Source organism: Dermacentor variabilis, chromosome 2, assembly GCF_050947875.1.
Source record: "Dermacentor variabilis isolate Ectoservices chromosome 2, ASM5094787v1, whole genome shotgun sequence".
Lineage (NCBI taxonomy): Eukaryota > Metazoa > Arthropoda > Arachnida > Ixodida > Ixodidae > Dermacentor > Dermacentor variabilis.
Window position 1 is genome coordinate 237,416,347 of NC_134569.1, and position 24,680 is coordinate 237,441,026.

Here is a 24,680-nt window from a genome sequence, read left to right on the forward strand (position 1 = left end):
TTTGGAGATTGAGGGGCTTTACCAACTATGCCGTATCTCTGACAGCAGATCGCTGTGCCTTGCTCTTACGGGAAATTCCCTGCCGGCTGCCCGTTTCGAAGGACTGATTTGTGGCACAGTGCTGACCGTCAGCTGCTATGCTTTCGTTGCAGCAAAGCAGGACATGTTTACTGCTCGTGCCACTACCGCGCAGCTCGGTATCCAAGATTTCTCACCAACTGCAATTACCCTCTATTTGACGCTCCACATACCTGTGACAACAATTCTACAAACTTCCAGCCGGAAGGTTCATCGATGCCTCGATCACGTTCCCTGTCTGCGGCTTGTTACACCACACAGATGCATTGCAATTTTCCTGACATCTCTATGGGCCGATTCCCTAGCCTGTGCTGAGGAAACTAGAGGCAGCGACGTCAGGGTGAGGTTTCAAATCGTCGAGCTTCACAAGAGTCCCCATCACCGATCAACGATTCTAAGACTCCGATGACTCCAACCACAGCCTATGTAACCGATGCTGTTAATGTGAACGTCGATACAGTCTGCATTCGTTATAATGGACCCACGTACAACAGACTTTCGGATATGATGGACCATATGTCAGCTTTAGTTTGTTCGTTAACAGACTGCGCTACAACGGAGTATCGGCTACACCGGACGGAATCGGTGGCAATTTTTTTCAACTTCGGCCGTATGAAACATTTTTTTTGCCGTGTCGACATTGGCTGACAACTGATTTGCAAGGGTCAGCTGACAATCGTGGCTCAATATCGCGTGCGCTTGCAAGGGAGGCAGGCAGGGCGGAAACATGCCATCTTCTTTTCCGCGCTAGGCAAGTGGGGTGGTGAGAGAGCGGCTCTAGTCTGGCAGCTGCTGCTGCTTACGGCACGGCTACCGCACCTTGAAAGCGATCTGTGATGGGGAAAAGGTGTGCGATTGCGCAGGCGCCATATCTTTAAAGTGATCTACGATGTGAACAAAGTGCGTCCAGTGCCAGTGGCTTCTTATGCACTGTGCTTTCGACGTCCGTGTTGAAGCGAGAGACAGGATGAAGGTCCATTCACTCACGGCTGCTGCTGCGCTTATCTTGCTTAATTTGCTATCGCAATCGATGCTCGCTTTTTGGGCAAAACTGCGACGTTTTTTTTTTTTTTTTTTTTTTACCTAGGACTTTCGTCACTCACTCTTTGCAATAAAGTTGTTCGACATCGCTACAAAAGTCTTGCAAGGAAGGAGTTTTGAATAATATGAATTTCGGATAAAACGGACATTTTTTTTGGACGGATTATCAGGGTTCGTTGCAACGAGAGTTGACTGTACTGGTTCACATTTTTCGATAATCAGTTTAAAGCTAGCTGACAGACTAAAAAAAGTGAAGATGCTGTGGACCAGGCCCAACATCAGAATTGCCGAAGGCCAGTTTGTGACGCCGAGTAGAAAATGCACAGCCAGAATAGTAATCGCCGGTTCAGCCTTCGTCGCCACCCTCTTCATTCTCTTTGAGTGCTGTAAGGGAACTTATATTGGGTATGAATTTCTTGAGAGAGTGCGGTGCAGTGGTTATTGTCTGCAACCGCGTCGTTACATTTTCTACGCGCTCAGACAACGTCGACCCTGTGGAACACCAGCGACTGCGCTTAGTTATTGCCGATGACGATGTGACACTCCAGCCACGAAGCTGTCCCCTCGTGCGTGTAATTTGTGACAACTTGCACACTGGGACTGGAGTTGTGGAACACATCAACGCACTGGTACTGAGTCAAGGCGTTTCCATCGCCAGGGCCGTAATTAATGTACTAGATGAACATGCTGAACTCCTGCTGATGAATTTTAACAGGGAACGTTGACACATTGTTAAATGCACGGCTGTTGCTTACTTCGACGAATTTGCCCTAGTACAAGACTGCCCCTCAGTGCAGCATGTAGCATCCACCGTGCCTTTGCCTGCCCCTCTTGTTGGTGCCAGTCTCACTTTATCGCCTGTCGAACGCAACAGCCTTCTTGAGCTAATCAGTCAGTTTAACAGCTGCTTCTCATCTGCGTGACGAGATAGCCAAACGCTACTCACTAAGCCAAGCCGATCACCGAAGCCAATGCCAGACCCACTTGGCAGAATCCTTATCATGTAGCACCAAAAGAGCACAAGGCAATACAAGAACAAATGAAGACAATGCTTGAGGACAGGGTGTTTCGGCCTTCTAAGAGTCCTTGGGCATCGCCTGTCGTATTGGTGAAAAAGGACTGTAGCCTGCACTTTGCAGTGAACTATCGAAGACTCAACCAGATCACGAAAAAAGAAAGACGTTTATCCACTACTGCATATCAATGATTCACTGGATTGGCTACGAAACACACTTTACTTTTTGCTGATGGACTTGAAAAGCACCTACCGGCAAATCAAAGTAGATGACAGCGACTGTGAGAAGATCGCTTTTGTGACGCCCGACAGGCTTTATGAATTTCAGGTGCTTCCCTTTGGTTTGTGTTCTGTGCCAGCAATGTTCCAATGACCAATGGACATGGTCATGGCTCAGTTCTCAAATGGCAAACCTGCCTAGTGGTGTACCTCGACGATGTGATTTTCTCTGCCATGTTCAAGGAACATCTACTGAGACGGAAGATGGTCTTTGAAGCAATACGCTCAGCTGGTCTAACTTTGAAACATAAAAAGTGCCTTTTTGGTTTTGAAGAACTTCCTAGGTCACGTCGTTAGTAGTGAAGGGGTCCGACCTGACCCTGATAAAATCGCTGCCGTCGCTAATTTCCGAATGCCATCTGATAAAAAGGCAGTGCAACGTTTTCTGGCCCTTTGTGCCTGCTACCGATGGTTTATTGCGGAATTTTCGTGCATCGCATGGCCATCAGCACATCTCACCAAAGAATATGTCCCCTTCGTGTGGGGTAAAGCAACGGGCATTTCACAACCTACGGCAATGGCTGCAGACGCTTCCTGTGCCCGCCCACTTTGATGAAGACGCTCCGACGATTCTTCATACCGATGAGAGTAATGTCGGCCTTGGCGCAGTGCTTGTTCTGTGGCAGGACAGCACCAAATCAGTGATTGCTTACACCAGCAGGACTAATTGGAGGCTTACTCCACTACAGAAAAAAAATGCCTCTCATTGGTATCGGCCTTCCAGAAATTTTGCCCATATTTGTGCGGGCGCTGTTTCACCATTGTCAGTGATCACCGTGCACATTGCTAGCTGACTAATTTAAAAGATCCGACTGGCCGGCTTGCGTCCTGAAGTCTTCGGCTCCAGGAGTTCGACTTCACTGTTGTATACAAATCAGGGAAGCAGCATGCTGACTGCCTTTCTCGGTCTCGTGTTGAGACTGCAGTGCACGATGATGACAGCACGGCTTTCCTAGGCATGGCAGAAACTGTCGCTACTTCATGCCAGCAACACGAGGATGCAGAGCTGGTTCCTCTTATGGACTACCTAAAGGGAAGAACAAACAGTGTGCTGAAGTTATTCGCCAGAGGGCTGCCTTCATTTTGCTTGCGCCACGACATTCTCTATAAAAAGAACTTTTCACCTAGTGGCGGCAGCTACCTACTCGTCATTCCCGCATCCCTTCAGGACAAAGTCCTACTTGCCACAACGAGCTGACCGCTGGTCACTTGGGCTATACCCGTACATTGACAAGAATTAGCCTAAAGTACTACAGGCTGAGACTTGAGGCAGTCGTGAAACATTATGCCCAGACATGCCTGGACTGTCAGCACCACAAACCCCCACCCATCAAGCCAGCTGGGCTGCTGCGTCCTGTTCAGATACTGCAAGCGCCATTCGCACAAATTGGCATAGACCTTTTAGGTCTGTTTCCAGTGTCTGCTGCTAGCAATAGATGGATAATTGTCATCACAGATGATCTTACTCGATGCGCCGAAGCAGGTTCTCTCTAATGGGGAACAGCAGCATGATTTTTCATCAAAGCCGTCGCCCTAAGGCGTGGAGCTCCCGCCATGGTGATAACAGACAGAGGTGCTGCGTTCACGGCCGTGCTTTTGGATACCGTTTCGCAACTAATGTGGTACCACTCGCTGAAAGGCCACAGATTATCATCTGCAGACCACTGGATGGACAGAACGTTTGAATAAGACTGGCAGACATGATGGGTATGTACATCAGCGTCGACCACGAGAACTGGGACGAGATTTTACCTTATGTTACATTTGTGTATAACATGGTTCGCCAAGAGACAACATGCGTGTTAACCTCGTTTACGGCCGGGAAGTAACAACAATGTTAAACGCAATGCTGCCACACGAGTGCGGTGACGAGACTGCTGCGGAAGAGTTTATGTAATGTGCAAAGGAAGCCAGGCAGCTTGCACATTTGCGAATCCAAGAACAAGACTACAATGCCATAAACTACAATCTTTGGCACAGACCCATCATGAACAACGTCGGCAACCAGGTGTGGGTTTGCAGTCCTATTCATCAGCAGGAGCTATCTGAGAAGCTCCTGCAAAGATACTTCGGGCTGTACACAGTTCTGTGCCGCATCAGTGATGTGAATTATCAAGTTGTTCCCAACAGTCCTTACTGCCCCAAATGCCGGCAGCATCTGCCCAGGGTTGTGCATGGGCCTCATATGAAGCCTTCCTTTTCCTAATGACATCAACTTTGCACCATCTCTGCACTGCCTTCGGCGGTTGGCGCATCAGGACGATGCCTGTTTCTTCCAAAGGAGGAGCAAATGCCACATCCGATGTTGTCGCCGTGGGTATGTGCCAGGCCATGAAAACGACACTGAAGTAGTGTGCGGGTAGGAAAACAGAAACGACGATGACATCGTGTTGACCGCTCTTATAAAGTGCTTTTGTACGTCCTGTACACCAGCTTTCCCATCTCCTACTAGGTCCTGACACCGTGTCCTCATCGAGAGCCTTGCAAAAATTTGCCCACCATGGTGGCTCAGTGGATGCAGTGTTCTGTTGCTAAGCATGTCATTGTAGGTTTGATATCTGGCTGTAGAAGTCACACTTCATCATGGGGGTAATGCAAAAGCGCTTGTGTACCACACTTTGGGTGGCTCGTAAAAGAACTCTAGGCAGCAAAAATAATCTGGAGGCTGCCACTACAGCATCAGTCATCCATATATATGTATGGTTTTGGTAGGTTAAAGCTACACTAACGAGAATATTAATAATTTTACTCATATTTGTAGATTATTCTTCTACAATGCCAAAAAAGGAAATTTGCTATTAACTTGCGTAGTGACTTAGTAAGCCAGAAACGGCAAAAAAAAAAAAAATGACAGGTGGCAAAGTGTCCTTGAAGATCCTGCACCTGCTCGGCCCTAGGTACGTTTTTAGCAGCAAGGATGTACTGCACTTTATTCTAAAAGAGCCAGAGACTGAAGTTGTACAACGATTTAAGAAATATTATTGGCCCGCAATGGCTCCAATACTTGAGAGGGGAACATGGAGACGACAACAACAACAAAAATTTCCCATTTCTGTAATTTTCTGATCAACATATCACAGTGCACCTGCTGGCAAAAAACTAGCTCAAAACGACAAGCCATTGAATTTGAATGGTGGATTCTTGAATGCCGAATATGAATTGGAAAGCAAAGGCTATCCAGTTTGTGTTTGCAATATTTTTTGCACCCCTCCTGGTTATTCTTGAACAGCCTACACTTCAAAGCCATGAAGTAGGAAAAAAAAAAAAAACTTCTCACATTGCTTTTGGAGCTTGGTTACGATAGTGTTGTTTTCGTGAGCTGGTTGTTTCTCAAAGGAATGTCACACTATATTATCTCCAATACATTTACAGTAGTATCTGGAGAATGCTTTGAGGTTTGACTTATCTGCACTTGCCTTCTGGTTCCTTCTGCAGGCGGCAGAGAAAAGCGAGGAGCTGGCCAGGACTGCTGGTGATGCAACCGTGCATAAGGTGCGCAAGCTGGGGTGTGGCACATAGCGCTTGTGCCTATCTACCGAGGAAAGTGACTGAATTATCCGGCGGTCGAATTAAGCAAGATGGAAAAAAAATGCCAAAACACACTGATTCATTTTGCAACATTTGCCCGATACGATCACGCCCCAAATTAAACAGACGCCCACTTTTTTAAGTCCGAAGTAAAATACTAACATGGGAATGACATTATAAGTTCTAAACAAAGTAGATGTCTAACACTTATCTGATTTATTAGCACAAAAAAAGAAGGGGGCGAAGGTCAAATATGTGTTGCACCTTGGTGGCCGGTTTTCTAAAGTCTGCTTCGCCACGATACACCGTGTTATGCAGTAAAGCATACAAACGCTACAAAGGCAGTTTTGGTTTCGTGTGCAAGCAATTTTTGGGCCAATTTTCTTGGGAGAAAAGAAGGTGCACATTAGAGTCACCTAAATACCAGGATTAGACATTGTGAGCTTCGATTACTGCATGAAAATGTTCCTAGGGCAGGCCAAAAATAGGCATTTTCGACAGGAGATGGTGTGTTCAATGCATTTACTGTCCCTAAGCTCTTGCGAGACAGACGCTGCCACTAAAGGGGTCACGCGCTTGTGTGCTGATGGGCCAAGTTCGAATTATCTGGCAAATGTCAGTTTTAAGATTGGTATAATTAAAGTTTATGCCCATAGAAATGCACCGGTGCCAGCCGGGACTTGCACTTGGGATCAAATTATCAAAAAATTTGATTTAACCAGAGTTAAATTAACGGAATTCTACTGTATAACTTGTAATCATAAGTAAAATAACAGCGATTGTCCCATCCCGTCATTTCCTGAAGTTTGTGCTAGCCACTGTTTGCTTGAGTTTGAGCAGACCAGCCCAACAGCGAGCACTGCGTTGGCCTGCAGGTGGAGCATCTGCAGAAGCAACTAGCCTCCGAGCAACTGCGGTCAGAGCGGCTGGCTGAGCGGGAGCGTGCTCTGGAGGCCCAGCTGCACAGCGCCGAAACGATGGCGGACAGCCTCCGCGATGAGAGCAAGCGCGTCTGGTCAGTGCACAGTGGGGGGAGGGGGTTGAATGTGGTGTTGCATGTCTCCACTTAGCGGAGCGATATGTCTTATTTTTTGGCTAAATTATTTTACTAGAAGAAAAACATTTCAATAGCACTTAAGCATGTTTGCATGCAAGGTCAGCAATCCATAATCAAGTCACACTATTTGCTACCCAGTATATTTGTGGGATTGTCATGAAAATGTGAAATCGATTTCTATTGCAGAAAAGTGCATTGATATCGGCATGTTTTGTCACTTCATGTCCTCTGACTTGAAAGGCAGTGTTATAGCATTCTGTTAAGGTGTTAGTATTGCAGAGATAACTGAAATTTATGCACCTGAGTAGAAACAGAAGCATGAATTTCTTGCAAGTGCCCAGCCTCACTGGAAACTCCGTGTGCCTAGTGTTGTTTTCGAAGTGATTAGATAATGACATGCCAGCACATTTTTATTGGCCATTTACACAGAGGGTTGTTTTTATGATAGCATTGGCAACTGTGGCCTGGTAAGGGTTGTAGGCTGCACTTGGTGCACCTTAAGAGCTTCCAAGTGTATAGTACAGTCCATGCCACTTACAACGAATCCACATACAACATACTTTTAATAATGAAAGACCGTTCCTCTCACTTAGTTTGGTCTACCTTTATTATTCATGCAACATTTCCACTTCTAATGAGTCTGTCTGTAATGGACTATCAGCTGCAATGAACAAATTTTGCTGCAAATTTTGTACCTACTTAGTTTCGGTAGTTCTTCACAGCAGAGCCAAAGCTGTGAGGCCTGGAGCACAGATTCTTGCTCAGTGAGCTGTACATAGTGCCATAGCACTGCTTCCATAATGGCCTTAACTAGTGGTCTTGTCGGTAAGTGTTTACTTGGAAACTGCGGTATTTTGCACAATTTTGCTTTTTAATACATTTATTGAGGCTCTATGATGCTGAAGATGAAATTCATGTGTAGTCAGCACAGCTACTGCATTGCGGAGGGCTCCAACCTGGGTAGTGCTTCGACCTTCGTGAAACTGTTGTTCGCAAGCACACCTGCATTGAATCATTTCAAGCTGCTCTTAACATAAAAGGAACCGAGCAGCTGATGTTGAACATGCTTGGAACAGTGTGGTGAAGGTGCAAGCACAAACTTGGTAATTAAGAGAAAGGTTGCATTTACGGACCAGCAAGCGCACATTGTACAAATGGATGTTACAAGAAGGATCGAAGTATGGCACTGCCATTCCATACGACGTTACGTGCCGGCTGAGTGCTCCTTCTAAATCCTCCGCTTCCTTCATCTGTGCAACCCTTCTTCTCCTCGGTACGTCGAAGATGCACCTCTTTTAGTGGCAGAGCAGATTTTCTGCCACTTCTATCACAAGTTCAACAGTTGATCTCACTGCATGCTCGTTGATACTGCTGCCACCTGGACTGCAGTGGTTGCCGCTAGCAGATGACAAGGCACGGAAGGACACCTTCAGTATGCGTTCGCCCTCCTAATTGGTCAAATATGTCTGTAGCTTCCACATTGCAGGGAGAAACTACTGAAACAAAGTATAGATGCTGTGAATACAACATACTTTGCTATGGTGGTATGTGCATGTGGCAGTGCAGCGCACATAACTACTTCCAGCCACTTGCGGAATATGCGGAAGCGCACTTTTTTTTAAAAAGAGTCCTTAACCACCCCTTGGACTTGGTGAAAAAACATAGCATACGTTGCTGTGAACATCTCAGCCAAGTTTTGCAGTCATTTCAGTTTTCAGTTACAGTCATCAGTTTTGCATACAGCTCGCAAGCAAAGTGCAAAGTAACCTTTTTCTCAAATGCTTTCTTTTCAACAGAAGCCTGCTCCTTGCTCTTTTCTGGATGTTTTATTTCATAATATAGCAGATTCCCATACATGGCTGCTATTTGCCACTAGCTGACATCAATCAAGAAGAATGGATCAGTGCCCCTCTTCCTACTGTTACTGTGTATATTTATTGACACAGTTAAATAAATAGGCTGAAGTGAATTAATGTCTGCTTTCAAATTGCGATAATAATTATGTACTTCCAAAAGAAGCCAACTATCATCTGCTCACACTCAGCCACTGCCACCCTGCTGATCGGCGTCATAGCTGTAGGGTCTGGCTGATTTCGGCTATTTTTCCACAATCAAATAGCCTTGAACCATGCAAAACTTAAGGTCAGACCACACGCACGCTTGTCAGTGCAAGCTCACTCAGCCGGAGACGCCTTGGCAGACTTGGTAGCCCTTCAAAATGCTCAAGTTGGATGTGGCTTCCAACTCCTTCCAACGATGGATCCACCAGCTGGATCCATCGGTCCAGCTGGTGCAGGGCAAAGCTGGTCTGCACCACGTAGCACAGCGAGACTGGAGCATATGAGCGCAAGCCCTGTCGTGCACAGAGAAAACGTTTGGTAAGGTAAACAATTTGGTAAGAGAGTGGGAGCATTGCTACATTGCATGTAGCAATGCTTCCACTCCCTTAACAATTTTGCCAAATTGTGACAGACAAGATTTATTGTGCCATCCTGATAAAGAAACATGATTTTGCTCCGAAGCGCAACAAAATTAGCTACTGCACATTACGTGTGTGGCCACAGTGGCCTGTAGACGTGCGGAGCTCGCATCACTAAGTGGCTTCATAAATTGAACTTCACGCTACACATTATCTATACATCGCTGACCAATAAGTTCAACAACTAAATGTCCAACGACCAACGCCTAAATGTCCGAATAATTGGGAGTTGGAAATTTCTAAATTCACCAGAAAGCAAGTAACTTTATTGCACGAGTGGCTAATGAAGTGCCGTTTTCTCGGATGACCACTTTCCACGATATGTTTACTCTTGCAGCATTTTGCGTCAGATGTGTCGGCATCTTCGAACAGCAGCATTCTTGGCACTGTGTTCGGAATGCTATCATTCGTCGACATGTCCAGTGCTAGTCTCGTGAAATTTTGCAAAAGTATCCCCAAAGGAATCGTCCACAAATAAAGCAGAATTTTTCCAGCGAGTTACTGTGCGCACGTACAGTTTCCTACGATCTGGTCGTTTGTATCCCTACCATTGTCATGCTGTTGCCACAGATATACAAAAGTACAATCAATGCTTGCAACCAAATCTTCAACTTTTGGCAACACAACAATACGTGATTTTGTAGCAATGCCTTTTCCGGCGTCACTCCTTTTTGCGCTCTGTCAGTGGGAAGAGCGGTGCTCTGCTTGCGTTATCAATGGTATCAGCTGGCTATCGAGCATAATGCACCGCTACAACATCGCAGTCCAGAAGTGGACTGTGCTGTCATAGCCGAATGAGGGGCGGGTATTAGGGTGCAGCTCTTAGGCACCCATTCCTGAGTTGAGCTTTGCTGTGCTTCAGTGGTGTAACTGAGCGAACAAGCACAGCAAAAGATGGAAGAGCGAATGCAGAGCACAGCGGGATATGAAATATGGCGAAAGTGAAGAGTGTACAAGGAGGAGAGTGGCAGAGGAGGGTACAGTGGAAGCATGAGGATTAAAGTGGAGGAAGCCACCTTGAAGCACCACCAGATGACACTCATGTCCACACATGCGTGGCATCGGCGGCACTAGCCATGCGGAGAAAGAAAAAAAGAATTTAAAAGAAGCTCGCCTTTGTGCATAGCATTTGCTACAAGTGTTTAACGGTAAAGATTACAGTTTCAAAAGCTTCGGTTGCTGGGAAGTAGCAACTGTATGGCTGGTCTGTATATAGTGCCACGTGACGTATCTCTGCCATTTGGTGCAGGGATTGGTGCGATGCCTCAATACATCGCGAATAGAAAACACGTATACAGCTGCACTCAAATTTCACATTATGGAGTCTTGTAATTGCTGATCATTTTTCGTCGCAACAGTCACTGTCTTCGTCGGCGCAGACATCAAGAGGGGATTTGGCGCCGCTTAAATAACATGCAGTTACTGCGACCGAGTCTCTATTTAACACATAGATGAACAAATTCTAGATGGGCGGAGCCACACTGTGGAATTTGTGAATGGCTTGCCGGCGTTCGCCTACCCTGCGGTTTGGGTGCCCTCAATGCTGGATTCTTCGCTAGTTTCGGTTTCCAGGAGATGCCGGCAACATGGCCAACCACCATGCTGTGGCTGTACCAGCGACATATCAAAGCCAAAATATCGCCATTTCCACTCAACTTAGTGATCACATTAGCACGGAGTTGGGCAGGCAGAGTCCCAGTTATTGAATAGCATGCCCCAATTGTCCGAAATTTTGGTCATACTTACATTAAATTTATGAGCTAGTGATAGCGTCTCAAAATAGTTCTAATAATCAAGCTTGTTTAAAAATTTCTGATGTCCAAATCGGTCAGCGCCAGTTGTGAATTGGCCAGATTGCTGAACAGAGGCTTCAGCTTTACGAGGAAAAGCAGACCACTGAAAAGTGTGTGGTGTTGTCTAAAGCAATGCTTGAGGATTACAAAACACTCAAGTCTGGCCTGGCTCAGAAGAGCGTTGATGACATTGAGACTGGTCAGGTGTTTCTGATTGATGCTAGAGCCTTGCTGAAAACATTGCTAAGCTGGCAGCTGTCAATGAAAAATATATAAGATGTAAAAGGCAATGCCTGCGCAGCTTCACTCAATTTGAAATAAACTAATCACAGCATGTTGTGTGAACAGGCTCATTGTCTTCATTTAAATTAAAGGAACTCTCAAATTTAGGTTACCACATTTTTGTATTTAGAGGCAGAGCAACATTGTTTTACAGCAAGCAAATATACTCTGGAATAACCCTTGCCTCTTTTAAGTGTTCGTGTGATTGAATAAGAGAGGTTTGGACCCAGGACCACTAACCAAGGAACTCAATCAACACCCGAGTGCACACACAACACAGAATCTATATTAGCAGGACAAAATATAAACCTGACGAGAGACATATACTTAAAGTTGTTATGATTAACACCTACAGTCCTATGGCTGCTAACTAAAATTTCTGTCTTACGATATAAATAGTCTCTCATGCATTCGTGCGTGTGCAGCCTGTTGCCGAGTCAAACTCAATGTTGATCCTGAAGGGTTGGCTGGTGTTTGGTCGACGTTTCCAGGGGCTTCCCCACGGCATCACAGAATTCGCAGTCGCAGCAGCGACTGTGATAGCCACGGTAGCCGACGGTAGCCGATTGCAGTGGCCCGGGAAAGCAGCCAGGCTCCCTGGACCGTTTTGCCCAGCAGGAACACAGGCTTTTGGCATCCGTGAACGGTGTAGTGGGGGATCCTGGGTTCTCGTGACTGGGCGTCCAGCGAGAAACGGCTGGCCTTGAATGCCGAGCAGCACAGAACACCAGCACGTACCACGTGCCACTCGAGCTCAGCACTTCGTCGTCGCCCCCGCATGGCGAACACAGCTTTGTTTTTGTTTTCCGTCCACTCTGTACATATCATGACAGTTCGAAATAGCCTTGGATATGTCCAGCAGCTGGCATTTGTTAGCTCCAAAGTGCTTCAAAATCTGTATTTGGGTGCTCCAAACTACTCCATAATTAAGATTTTGCTGCTCCAAAAAATGCTCCGAATCTCAATTCATCAGTGGGACCACTGATCTAGTTGCGGTTTCTACCTAGCGTAGATACCGTGACAAGTCCACTGGCTGAGTGCACTGTGGCTTACTGAGAACAGCCGCGTTTGGCTCATTGTAGGCATCAAAATCGGAAGTAGTGGCATCTACGTGAACATCTAAAATCAAATTTGAACTGCGCACCACGGTGACATTCAGTAGGAGGAGCGTTGTGGGCATGCCCCGCTCTGCCATAGCTTTAGCAATGCAAGGCTTTGAACAAGGAACGGAAGCACCGCAAAGACGGATCGTATGTGACCTTTGATTGCCATTAACTCTGCTTCTGCTGAACACATTGAAGTACTTTTTGTGGCAAAGTATTTCTGAAATAGCCTTTTTTAACTTGAGATGCACTGCTCAACCTCGATAAAAAGTGGTTTAGTTCTCCTTTAAGAAACAAGGGCATGGTTCCCTTAATTAGATGCCACGCAACATCCCATCAGCATTTTCGGGTCAACCATGCAAGTGGGTCATCACTGCCCATTGCTGTCAGCTCAGCACCGAGCTAAGGGTGTCGCTAGGCCTTACCTGGTTCACTTCGAAACCATAGTTATGGTGCTTCAAAAACAATGATTGACGATCTCAAAATGCCCTAATATTTGATGTAACGAACCTTTCTCACTGGAATAATACGGTCTGTTGTAATGAGTATCGACTGTACTAACCCAATACTGTGCCTTCAATCCCTGCAGCGCCGAGCTGGAGTCAATGCGGCGAGAGAAAAACAGCCTGGAGGCCAAGTTTTCAGCTGTAGCTGTGCAGTTGGCTGAGTCAGAGGCTGCCAAACAACGGCTGCACCGGCAGGTACACGTCACAAGTTGGAGGGTTCAGTAGTGTGTGGCTGCTGTGTTATTGCTGCAATATCACTGTTTGGTTGAGGCGGCAGTGCAAATGTTTCATTCTTCTGCAATGTTGCAAGTTGTAGGAATGTGTTAATTGGCAATAGGCTCCCAGTAATTATTGCACAAGACTTAACAGCAGACCGTTCATTACTGAAGCATGTGATTTTCACTCACCTGGCAAACCAACGGAATGCAAATTACTCATTTCATATTGGTTCACTTGCATTTAGTTAGCTAGGGGTGTGTAGATATCTAAACTTTCAAATAATGAATGAAATGTTGCCTGTTTTAATGCAATTCTAAAATTGAATAACTGCTGTTCGCAAACCTGATTTTTCTAATAATATTAAAATACTTTGTGTCATTGAGTAGTTTAGAACAAACATAACACTAAAACAAAATCTGATAACTTTCATCTTGGCCACCATGAATATAAAACAAAAAAGGGTGCATAGTGAACTATGCTGCATTGCTGAGGAAGCTAAACTTCTTAGTTAGACCATGGTATCATTTGCAATTAAATTTCACTCATATATGGCACTTGGCAGTTGACTTTTTTGGGTAATACCGTATATATGAGTGTTATCAACTCACATCTTTTTCCCAATATACCGAATCAAAGTTGGGGGGGTACGTAATTTCATAGAGACATTTTTGAAACATCAAAAATTGAAAAGTACAACGGTAATGATTTGGAACATGCATAAGATAACTTTATCGTTGCAGTAAAAATACGTGTATACCATTTGTAAGCCGTAAATTTACTCCATCGGAACCACTAGATGTGCTGTTCAGGTCACTGGCTACTTCATCCACGTCATGGTTTTACCACAGAACAAAGAACCAATGCATCAGTCGCATGAAGTCAGCATGGCCTAGGCCAATCGTGCATGGCAAAACTGAACACACCCTCTGAACAGCGATCTCCTATCGTGCCCTAGCTTGTCCTTGCAGCCTTTTCTAGTTGTTTGTCACTATCGCAAGCATCACGTTAAAGCGCACACCTGTTTTGACAAGCACGCTATATGCGTCTCTTTCCTCGACCGTCCTGCTCATTGCCATGTCAAAGTTTATTGATGTCTGATCAGCATTTCCGTTTTGTGAGCAGATAAACTCTATGTCCCGCAGCAGGCATATAACTTGACTTAAGGCCCATCACACATGTCGACATCCAAGGCAGGCAGAAAAGCGAACCACAGGCACGCAAATGCGACACTACGCCCTACTATGACCACTATGCCAATCAAGTGCAGACTCTCGCGTGTGCTGCTCCTGGCTGCGCATTCTGTGCATACGCTCTCGTATTACGTCAGCGTGAAGTACGTGAACTTTGTGTTGCAGAGAGCTAGTTCCGTTTTTTTTTTCTCTCTCTAATCTGCAAGGCACCTTTGCACTGACACTTGCAGAAAGGGTGCATTAAGCATTAAGTGCGCTTGATTTAAAGACATATGCGAGAGTCAAAGATTGTAGTCTCTCCAAAAAATAAAGCACGGCTGTTTGATCGTGGGACTGCACAGTAGCAAAGTTGGAGATGCGATCATCACGCGAGGAAACAAAAATTCAGATTTATTGCGACTAATTTGGGGTGCATTCATTACGAGAGTAAATACGGTATATAGGCATTCTATATGTGTGTCGTCTTTGAAACAGACCAGAAATATGCATCATTGCAACAGTAGTTAATGTAATATTGGTAGTATCTGTTGAAAACATTTGAATCGGTAAAGGAGCTTGCTTTTACCATTCCGCTGTTGCTGCAGGTAACACAAAATTCCACTTCTGTCTCGGCGGTGTACACAGGAGCAAACTGGCTATAGATTGCCTTGCTAACTTCATCCTGATAATGCCTGACCACGTAGTGTGAGAATGAACTGCTCAGGTGTTCTTAATGCTTATCTTTTGCTTTTAATAAACCGTGCTTTATATCATGCAGTGTAATGACAAGAACAATGCTTTCGATATGATGATATTGAACCGCATACTTGTCTATCCTTCTCTCTCGGACTGCATTTCACCTGCTAATGACCTTAATGTTACTTCTCAGTGCAAGGTGCACCTTCACTGATTTGGAACTTACTAGAATATTATTGTTGATTCTGTTTGCTGTGTATGTTCTCATTGAACCTTGTGTAATCAGATTGTGTGCGTGACGCGAATAGTGTTGCACTTTCTGGAAAGTGTGCGAGCACCAGCAATAATGCTGGAACCTTCCACAAGCCATGTATAAAAGCCGATGCTCGTGACCCACAGATCAGATTCTCAACAATCACCTGCTTTGCTCGCCACTATTGTGCTTAAGTATTACTTGTCTTGCTGGGCACAAGTTTGCCCAATAAAGAGTTAAATTTGTAATTCACAGTTTTGACACTGCATCGTTCTTAAATGTTACAACTTAAAGATATGAACAAAGCACTGTATTATTTAGGGATGTACAAATACTCAAAAATCACTGAATCGAATATTGAATGTTCGAATCATTGGATTAGCGAATTGAATATCTACTACTCACTTTTTTGAATATCTAATATATTCGTTGTAGAGACCCACACATTGCCACATGTCGTGTGCACTTCAGTGTCCCTCGTGCTAAATGCCATATAAGCGAGCACTTCACTTTGTTTTCGAGGAGAAAGAAGCGTTGAGTGCACCACAGATGGGCTGACGCAGTAGCAGACTTCATCACTGCGAGTGCTACCTGACGTTGGCCAGACGCCAAAACGCTGCAGTCCGCAGGGTGGCGCTACGCAAACAGGGGCCGCCCACATTGATACAAGGTTCTTCCGGGTCGGCAGTACGGGTTGAAATGATAATGCGATGTTGACAGAAGGAACGGCAACAAAAGCAGTACGTAATTCGGAAAGTGCAATAGCATGAACGAACATCAAGCCGATTAGCCGCCAGAAAACACACAAATCGTGTTGGATACGCGACGATGAACGTAACATCGCTTCAACAGTCATCAATCTACACTTTACGCTTGATCTTGGCATTGATAATTGATAAGCTACCTTTATGAACATATTCGGAGCAAGCATTCCAGGGCAGCTTGCGGGCCATTACCAGATCGACCAGCGGCGAATTTTCATCACGACAATGTTTCTTACGTCATTAGGCTTAATCAGCACTGCTTCATCAGGCATCGGCGGCTAAACTTAAAGTTTGGTATTGGACCTCACTAATATGATCCCGTTTTGTACAATTTCCCAGTGCCAACGTTCGCGATCGAGAATGCAACAATTGACCGAATACAGTTACACTTCTTCTTTGCTCAATCTTTTGGCACCAGCGTACAGTATACAGTAAAACCTCGTTAAGTCGAAGTCATCAGGACCGCAAACAATATTTGAATTGAGCGGATTTTCAAATTCACCAAACACAAAAAAATGCAACCCAGGCAAAAAATTTCGCTGAAGGAATGTGCTACCTTTATTCGGTGATTTTTGCATTACTAACCAGAGATGCTGGTTTCGCGCGTCCTGTAGTTCGAGGCTCCAAGGGTCATGTTTTCTAGTTGGGCAACTACATGCAGCATTTGAGAATTTCCACCATGGCACTCAACAAAACTGCGGATAACGTTCAGCGGTTCGATAACTTCCCCTAGAGTGGGTGCTCGGGAAGGCTCGTTAGCATCATTGTCGTCACTGTTATCGCATATGGTCGTATCAGCGTTAGCTTCACTCTCCAAGTAAGTAGCATGTTTGTTGACCATATTCAAAGTTCAGATACTCGGGGAAGCCAACTGCACCGGATTCGCTATCCTCTGCGCAGAGTGCATTGATGCGGTCGCAATACTCGGCTCCTTCTTCATCAAGTTCACATGAATAGTCACCATCAGCATCGATGGTGCTTTCCTTAGAGAAGCCAGCGTGTTCAAAACACCGCATGATCAAAGTGGGTTCCACTTGCTTCCATGCATGCACGATAAGACATATGGCCCCGAGGACGTTGATGAAGTACTCCTTGCCTTTGTCATAGCCAAAGGAGCATGCGCTTGAGCAGGTGGTGGCGGTAAATTTTTCTCGTGTGGTGAATGATGCCTTGGCCCATTGGCTGCGAGATCGATCTAGTGTTCAGAGGAAGAAATACCATCCTGATAGCTTTCAGGTGTGGGATGTCACCATGCGCCAGGCAGTTATCAACAATAAAGGGTCAGGGTGTCTACCAACCGGGAAAACCGGGAATTCTCAGGAATAACTCAGAGAAAACTCATGGAATTTTTGCCTCTATCAGGGAAAATAAGCTGTAATTTTATTGAAAGGGTAGGAAGTCGCGGTAATGCTGGCTCTAGTAACACACAGGAATCGTAATGAATCATCTTTGACGTCCTGTCGTCGGCTGGAAGAGTTGCCAGTGTACAATCAACGACCAACTTTCCGGATTCCCGATAATTTGGACGGCTTTGCTGCACCACCACGTACCCCATAGAGTCAATGTATGCCGTATGCCGTACTCTGCTGTATGATTTTCCGAACATTTTTCCGTAACCGCAGGTACAAAACGGCATTAATCAAAGCCACCACCGATGCCATTTCGATTACCTCTACGCCTTCAACCGGCGTTCTTGCATGCGGATTCGCTGGCAGCCGTAGCCACCACTGCGGCAACGCTAGGCCTAGCTGTTTCGACGTTTGCTACGAAGCTTCTTGCCGTTGGGTGCCACGTTTTTTATTGAAAGATTTCGCTGCTGTCAGCAGTGACACAGACTCCGCCTTTGTGGTCCTCGCGATTGGCTTAGAAGCTTAAAAAGCACCGTGCATTGCATAATGCCGGTTCCCGAAAGTCAGCTTCGCTTCTGTACAGAAATGTTACTTGGGGAAGCATATGCAAAAGCATTGTAATGAAGCATAACAAGCGTGGGAAGGGGCTGTTGCCCCGGGACACAGTATATATTCCTTAATTATACACGCATGCACCCGGTATTTCCTGTCACAGTACGAGCACCAATATGCCTAATACCTGTTCCCGCAGGCCAGCAGAGCGTTTTCGAATGTTCGTGTGGCGGATTGAGCCCTTAAGAGCAGTAAATGACATGCATTTATTTTTTCTGACCGGCCGATTTTTCGGACGTTTCGTGGCTGCTGTAGGGAGTTCGAAAAATCGGACGTGGACTGTGCAACTGACGAAGAAGATGCTTCAAATGGTCGATGGGGCGAATGAGTGGCGGAAGGCGGACAAGAACAGAAAGGACCTCCACATTGGGGGATGAACGGGAAAGGAAGCGTGCTGCCACCATTTCGAGCTCAAAATACAGTGTTGGCTTACACCGAGATGCAGGTCTCCCTCATCCAAACCAAAGTAAAGTCTTTAAAGTAGTGAAACACAATACTGAGGCTTTGTGCCTTGCTGAGAGTATGTCATGATAGTTGAGGTTGATACACCAGCGGTTGAGAGAGAATCTCACTTGTGACAAAGTTCGGGCCTTATACGACTGAGTTTGCTATCAGTTGACAGAAATAGCTCATATTTGAAAATATTTGCTTCTGTATGCATCTTCTTTTTATTTGTATTTGAGAATGTCTGACTCGATGTGCTATTTTTTAGAAGACATTTTATTTGCTGTGCATTTTACTAACCCGTCCCTTCTATTCTTTTTTTGAATACCATAAACACTACTCCTTAGTATTCAAATTGCATTAAGTTGTTTCTTTTTAAACATTTTTTCATATGCTTACTATAGAGTGACAGCATCGGGTGATATGGTTTCAGCCCGTCTTGACATAAAACATAGTTCGGCATCACTCAGGGAATTTTGCAAAGGCACTCAGGGAAAACCTAGAAAACTCAGGGAATTTGGAAATGTCAACTTGGTAGACACCCTGAGAGTACGTTCCTGCATGTGGCTGCGAACTTGCGGTCAAGCTGCTGAACTTAATCTTCAAGTATTGCATCTGTGACCCAGGCTTTCTTGTTGTGCTGGTAGATAAGCTCATCCCTTTGTGGCAGCCGTGCATTTTTAAACCAGCGAGGTTTCCCACTCTTTCCAACTACGAGTAGCGGCAGCTTGTGTTCACCGCACATGTTCGCGCCTAACAGAACAGTAATTCTTTCCTTGCCCTGCTTTCGATCCTTGACCACGGTGTCCTTCGCTGTGAACATTTTTGTGGGCAGCATCTTTTAAAAAAGGGCTGCCTCGTCAAGATTGTACACATCGTCTGCACCATGCTCGCTAAGCAGTGGAGCCAATGTGTGTTTCTTCCCGTTGTCGACGACGCTCTTGTTTGCACTGCCGCTCTCACCACAGACGGCTACGAAGGTCAAATTATTGCACTCTTTGAAATGGCTGAACCATCCAATTGCTACACTTGAACTCTTCGTGCCCAAGTTATAGAGCCAAGTCGTTGGCCTTCTCTTGCAGTATCGTTCCATTGACGGGAAGGTGGGCGCCGTTTGCTTTCTGCAGCCAGTGAAGTAAAGCTGATTCGACACCTTGGTACGTTTGAGCCTGTACTCGCGACCACTTCGAAGAACGTGTCTTGCTGTAGGCCTCCAGTACCTTCGACTTGTTCTTCAATATTGTGGACAACGTCGAGAGGGGCACGCTGTGCCTTTCAGCCAACTCTGTCTTGGAACACGTGTTCTTACCTGCTTCTTGGATCAAGCAAAACTTCTGCTGCAGCGTTAAAGTCTCATACTTTGGCACCTTCGCTCACTTGCACTTCTGCACGGTTCAGAAAAAAAAAAGAAAAACACCATGCTAGCTGCAACACCCCTAACCACCGCACACAAGGAAGTGGCGCAGACCGGCGTTGCGTGCACACATGTTGCCGCAGGCACATAGAGAAAATGGGCGAACGGCAGCCAGTGGCACTGGCACGGAACGCGCTGAAGCTGCGACCGCTGTGACTGCGAGAAGCGTACGGAGTGGGGGACGAGAGCACGTGACCAAAACCGGTATGCCCGCTGCGTTGCAATGAAGCATATCTTCTACTCTACAGGCGCGCGCTTTGGCGGAGCGCCGGGCATACCATGGACTGATTTTTGTGCTAGCAGTACTACGGGTCGGATGCTTCGTCTATAAATAATCGCAATTGCTATGTGGTGTCGTCTCACGGCTCCAAATAGCTGCCGTTTCGTCAGGTTTACAGGGAAATGGTATCGGGAATTACTGTATAACACTTCAAATCTTCGAATTAACTGAGTTGGCCTAAGCCGCCTGTTTGAATTATCGTCAAATTTACATTGGAAAATACGGGACCGCAGAAAACCTTTAAATTATCTGGGAATTTGAATTACCCGAGTTCGAATTAACGAGGTTTTATTGTATTGCTAAGCTGTAAACATGTGATACGTTTTCCAGCCGCTAGATCCTAAGTAAACAACAAAAGGTGTGAGGCATACATGCTATCAGGAGTAGTAGGTGCCCACAGTGGTAGCTTTCCTGCAGTATTTGCCTGCCCGTGTTGCATGAAAATGCCACCACGCACCTGGTTTCATATTCTGGTACACAAATCTTCTCATGGGTGATCACACTTTGCTATTCACAGCTATCGCTGCCAACCCATTATGTTGAGTAGGAGTGTGCAAGTACCGAATAATAGATTTCAAATCAAATCAATAAAAAGAAAAGCTGTATATCAAGGCAGTAAAAATATTAGAAAATGTTTAACAAATTTAATGCGTACAATTTTTTGGCTAGAAAATACAGTGCTGAACATTCTCTGGAATCTCCTAGCATTGCATACAAAGAATTCAGTAAGCTATTAGTAACTTGGCCATATAGAAATCAAGGTATACAGTACAGTCTACTCTTATTAAAGAGAACACCAAATTAGTATGCCAGCACTGAAAACAGCTCAGTTCTAGTACAGTTAAACCTCGATATAATGAAGTCAGTAAAATCAGCAATTTGCTTCATTATATTGAAATTTCGTTGTATTGAAATTAGACCTTTTATGCAAATAAGTATAGTCGCCAATTGATTTTGCTTACGTGGAAAGGGGCCTCAGAATTTTCTGCATTATCAGCTAATCAAAAAGACCAAATTTGAATGAGAAAACAATTCATTTTGATAAATTGGGAAGCGGCAAGAATGATATGGTTTCATGCCACATACGTCGATGATATCTTCACGTCGACGCTATGAATTAAGCAATGCCAGCCACGCTTTCGTGTGCACTCTGCCCCCGTGACTGATAGCATCGCCCTTACTGGGACAATGCTATCAGGAAAAGCACCGGCAGTGGGAAGCGAAAGCTTCGTCTGCCTCTCACTGTAACGGGTCACTGAAACTCATAGATTACACAACCTCTAATACTAAATGCGTGGGAAGACAGTTTACATGGTTCCACGCTGTCTTGGCATGCCTACTCTTTGCGCACGCTGCAGATTACCTCTAAAGCAGGGTGCATGGCTGCAAATGCGCTAAACAGCACTTACAGCTGTGCACAGCCACAACTGAGGCGCATGCCAGAAATCGAGACATGTGCCAACTTACCCCTCACTGCGCCTTCTTGCGCGCAAGAGCTCGCTTCCCTCCCCCGTTTCCCTTTTCTCGTGTGGGAAAGCGGCTCTCATAAAGCCACCACCTTTTTTGTCACCCTCGCACACTTTCACTCACACCTAAAGCACACAGTGTGTGGGGTGCGATAGGATCTTATCGCATTTGGTCTTCATACGGAACATGATGCGGCAGCCCCATTTTGCCGGTCGCTCTTGTCGCGCAGCGTGCGGTTTGGGAGGTTCGTTTGCAATCAGCCACTTGTAATTCAATCATTTTACCGTCTGTGTCTACAGACATTTGTGTTCATTTTCTCGCCATTTTTTTTTTTTTTGGCAGCAGTGAGATTTCGTTATATTGAAATCGCATACAAACTTACTTCATCATATTGAATTTCTAAATACATGGTGTTCTATGGACAAGAGGTTATGTGCAGTTAAATACTTCATTATATAGAGAATTTCATTATATTGAAGTTTAACTGTATATGAGGGTTTGGAAAACATTTTTTTAATTAATAGAATTTCTGTTGCATAAAATCAAGTGCTTTCTTTTTTTCCTCTGACGCTAATGAATGGGTGACATTCTATTGTGTTAAATACCAATGAAGTTCCCAAAGTTTCATAGTGGGCCTGTGTTTTGCGGCAACATTTTACTTTTTGCATAGAAAGTATTGCTTTCCAGTTTTTCCCCTAAGTACAGAAGGGCTATCCAACTTTACGACAGGTGGTTTATTGTAAGGCCAATCTGCGCAACAGACTATAGGACCGCACATCACATGACTCACATCACAGCTCCGCACGTAGCCAGCGTTGACGGTAAAGAATGGGAGTTGTCTGTACCATTTTAATGTCAGGTTTGCCGTTATTTGCCATGTGTTAAAAATTCTGAGATTTGGAGGGTCATGGCAAGTTCGCGCAATGCACAGCCATGTGAAACTCAGTAAGACGACAAACCACCTTGGAAACGAAAGCGAGTGTACGGGATGGCAACAAAGTTGTTAACAGCCATCATCTTTGCAACACATTATATGGCGGTCTTTCATTCCTGATGCAAACATACTGTATTGACATGTATAGCATGCTGTGCACATACAATTGCGACATGATACCTACAGTCCGCTCTGCATTCAGTATGGAGAGCGACATGCAGTATCACTTATGGTAATTCTGATCGGATAATGTCTAGCAGATACCACTGTGGAATACTCTTCATGCAATGCTTTCTAAGCAGTATGTTGAGTTGCAGTCCTTGTAAAGGTTGAAGAACCAACTGCTGAGACACGATGCAGAGTAAGGTTTTGTCAGAGGGAAAGGTCTATACATGCACCATAATTGCTTGTGGACCTCTTGTTGCAGAAGACACTAACAAGCTCAGAAGAAGGACGGCGCCTTCGGGAGGAGAACCGCTGCCTGGAGCAGGAATTGGGCCGTCTACGCCATCAGCTGTCACGCACCGTGGATGCCATGTTTGTCCCCCAGCCACGCACCAGCACTCCGGTGCGTCAGATGCTGCCACCAGATAGCCAGCCACCTTCTGCACGAGTGGATAATCTCTCATTGCATGTGCATGCTTATTTACCAGGGGTAGCAATGTGCAGAAGTGCATTGTCACATCCATAGTGCTTCTTATATTTTCCTAAAAAGAAAACTGGCACTGTTGTATGCATGAGAATGCTGAGATGTGGTTTCTTTGGATTGGCTTCTTCCTTGGAGAGGTAAAACACTGGGAAGGGGATAACAGTGTTCAATCTGTTTCATTCTCCACTATGTTTCATTCTCCACCAAACAGTATGTAAATTCAGATAATGACAGGGCTTGCACTTGTGCAGCTTTGAAGCTTATGTGTGGTGGTTATGAGTCTGTGTCTGCATACTGAAATGCGAGAACAGCAAAGTGAGGTGCATAGTCCCAGGCCTGGTAAGTGCAGTGATTCCACTAAGTCGAAAACTGCTCAAAGCAGTAACGGCTGCCTGTAAACAACAACAGCAGCATAGATGCAGAGGCATCAGTTGTCAGCGTAAAATGGGAACAAAACTCCCCCCCCCCCCATAATAAAATCATATCAGCAAAAAAAGATTGAGCAATGCTGAACTCCTAGTTGCCACAGAAATGAAAGCAACATGTTTCTCTAACATCCAGAGTGGTGAGACAGTTGGAGGCCCAGAAGAGGCTGTCAGAAATGCTTGCAAGCCTTGTGTCTCTTCAAAATAAACAAAAGGATATACTAATGCATCCATGGTGAAGTTCTGCCTCCTGTACCTAATCTGTCATTTTGTTTTTGCCACGTCTTATGAGCACCTTACAACATGGGAAATTTCCTAACTTTGTAACTCATTAACTCATCACATGGTGTCTCTCATTAAGCTTTGCTTTAGCAAAATTCCTTCTAAATGCAAGTTTGTGCTGTTTCTGTGTCTCAATAGGTTTTGTAAAATGATTTAGGAGTTGCAGAGCTTGCATTAAGTAGTTTATTTTTTTAACTGCACTTACTTATCCAAAATGCTTTGCAACAAGAGTCAAAATGTACTGCTACAAAAATGTTTTCTGCTACAAGAGATGCTACAAGAAGCCTTTTGGCTGTTCTACCACTGCAATAGCTGCAGTCAGGGTGTCTACGAACCGGCAAAACTGGGAATTCTCGGGGGATTTGAGTAGTCTGGAAAAACTCAGGGAAACTCAAAGAATTTGTGCCTCCATCACGGAAAATTAGCTCTAATTTTATTGAAAGTGTCGAAAGCCGCGGTAATGCTAGCTAGAGTAACAGACAGGAATCGTAATAAATCTTCTTTGACGTCCTGTCGTCGGCTGGAAGAGTTGCCAGTGTACAATCAACGACCAACTTTCCGG

The 24,680-nt window shown here is 45.1% G+C and overlaps 1 protein-coding gene across 2 annotated transcripts in view; it reads left to right on the plus strand.

Moving 5' to 3' along the window:
* The window catches only part of LOC142573168 (uncharacterized), a 275,915-nt gene that overhangs the window by 189,709 nt on the left and 61,526 nt on the right, over positions 1-24,680 (plus strand). The window contains exons 13-16 of one of the 2 annotated variants that reach the window (XM_075682735.1): positions 5,849-5,905; positions 6,817-6,956; positions 13,245-13,356; positions 23,190-23,330. In XM_075682735.1, the coding sequence (XP_075538850.1) occupies positions 5,849-5,905; positions 6,817-6,956; positions 13,245-13,356; positions 23,190-23,330 (450 nt within the window). The remainder of the gene's footprint in view (positions 1-5,848; positions 5,906-6,816; positions 6,957-13,244; positions 13,357-23,189; positions 23,331-24,680) is intronic. The other variant, XM_075682737.1, reaches the window with a different exon arrangement.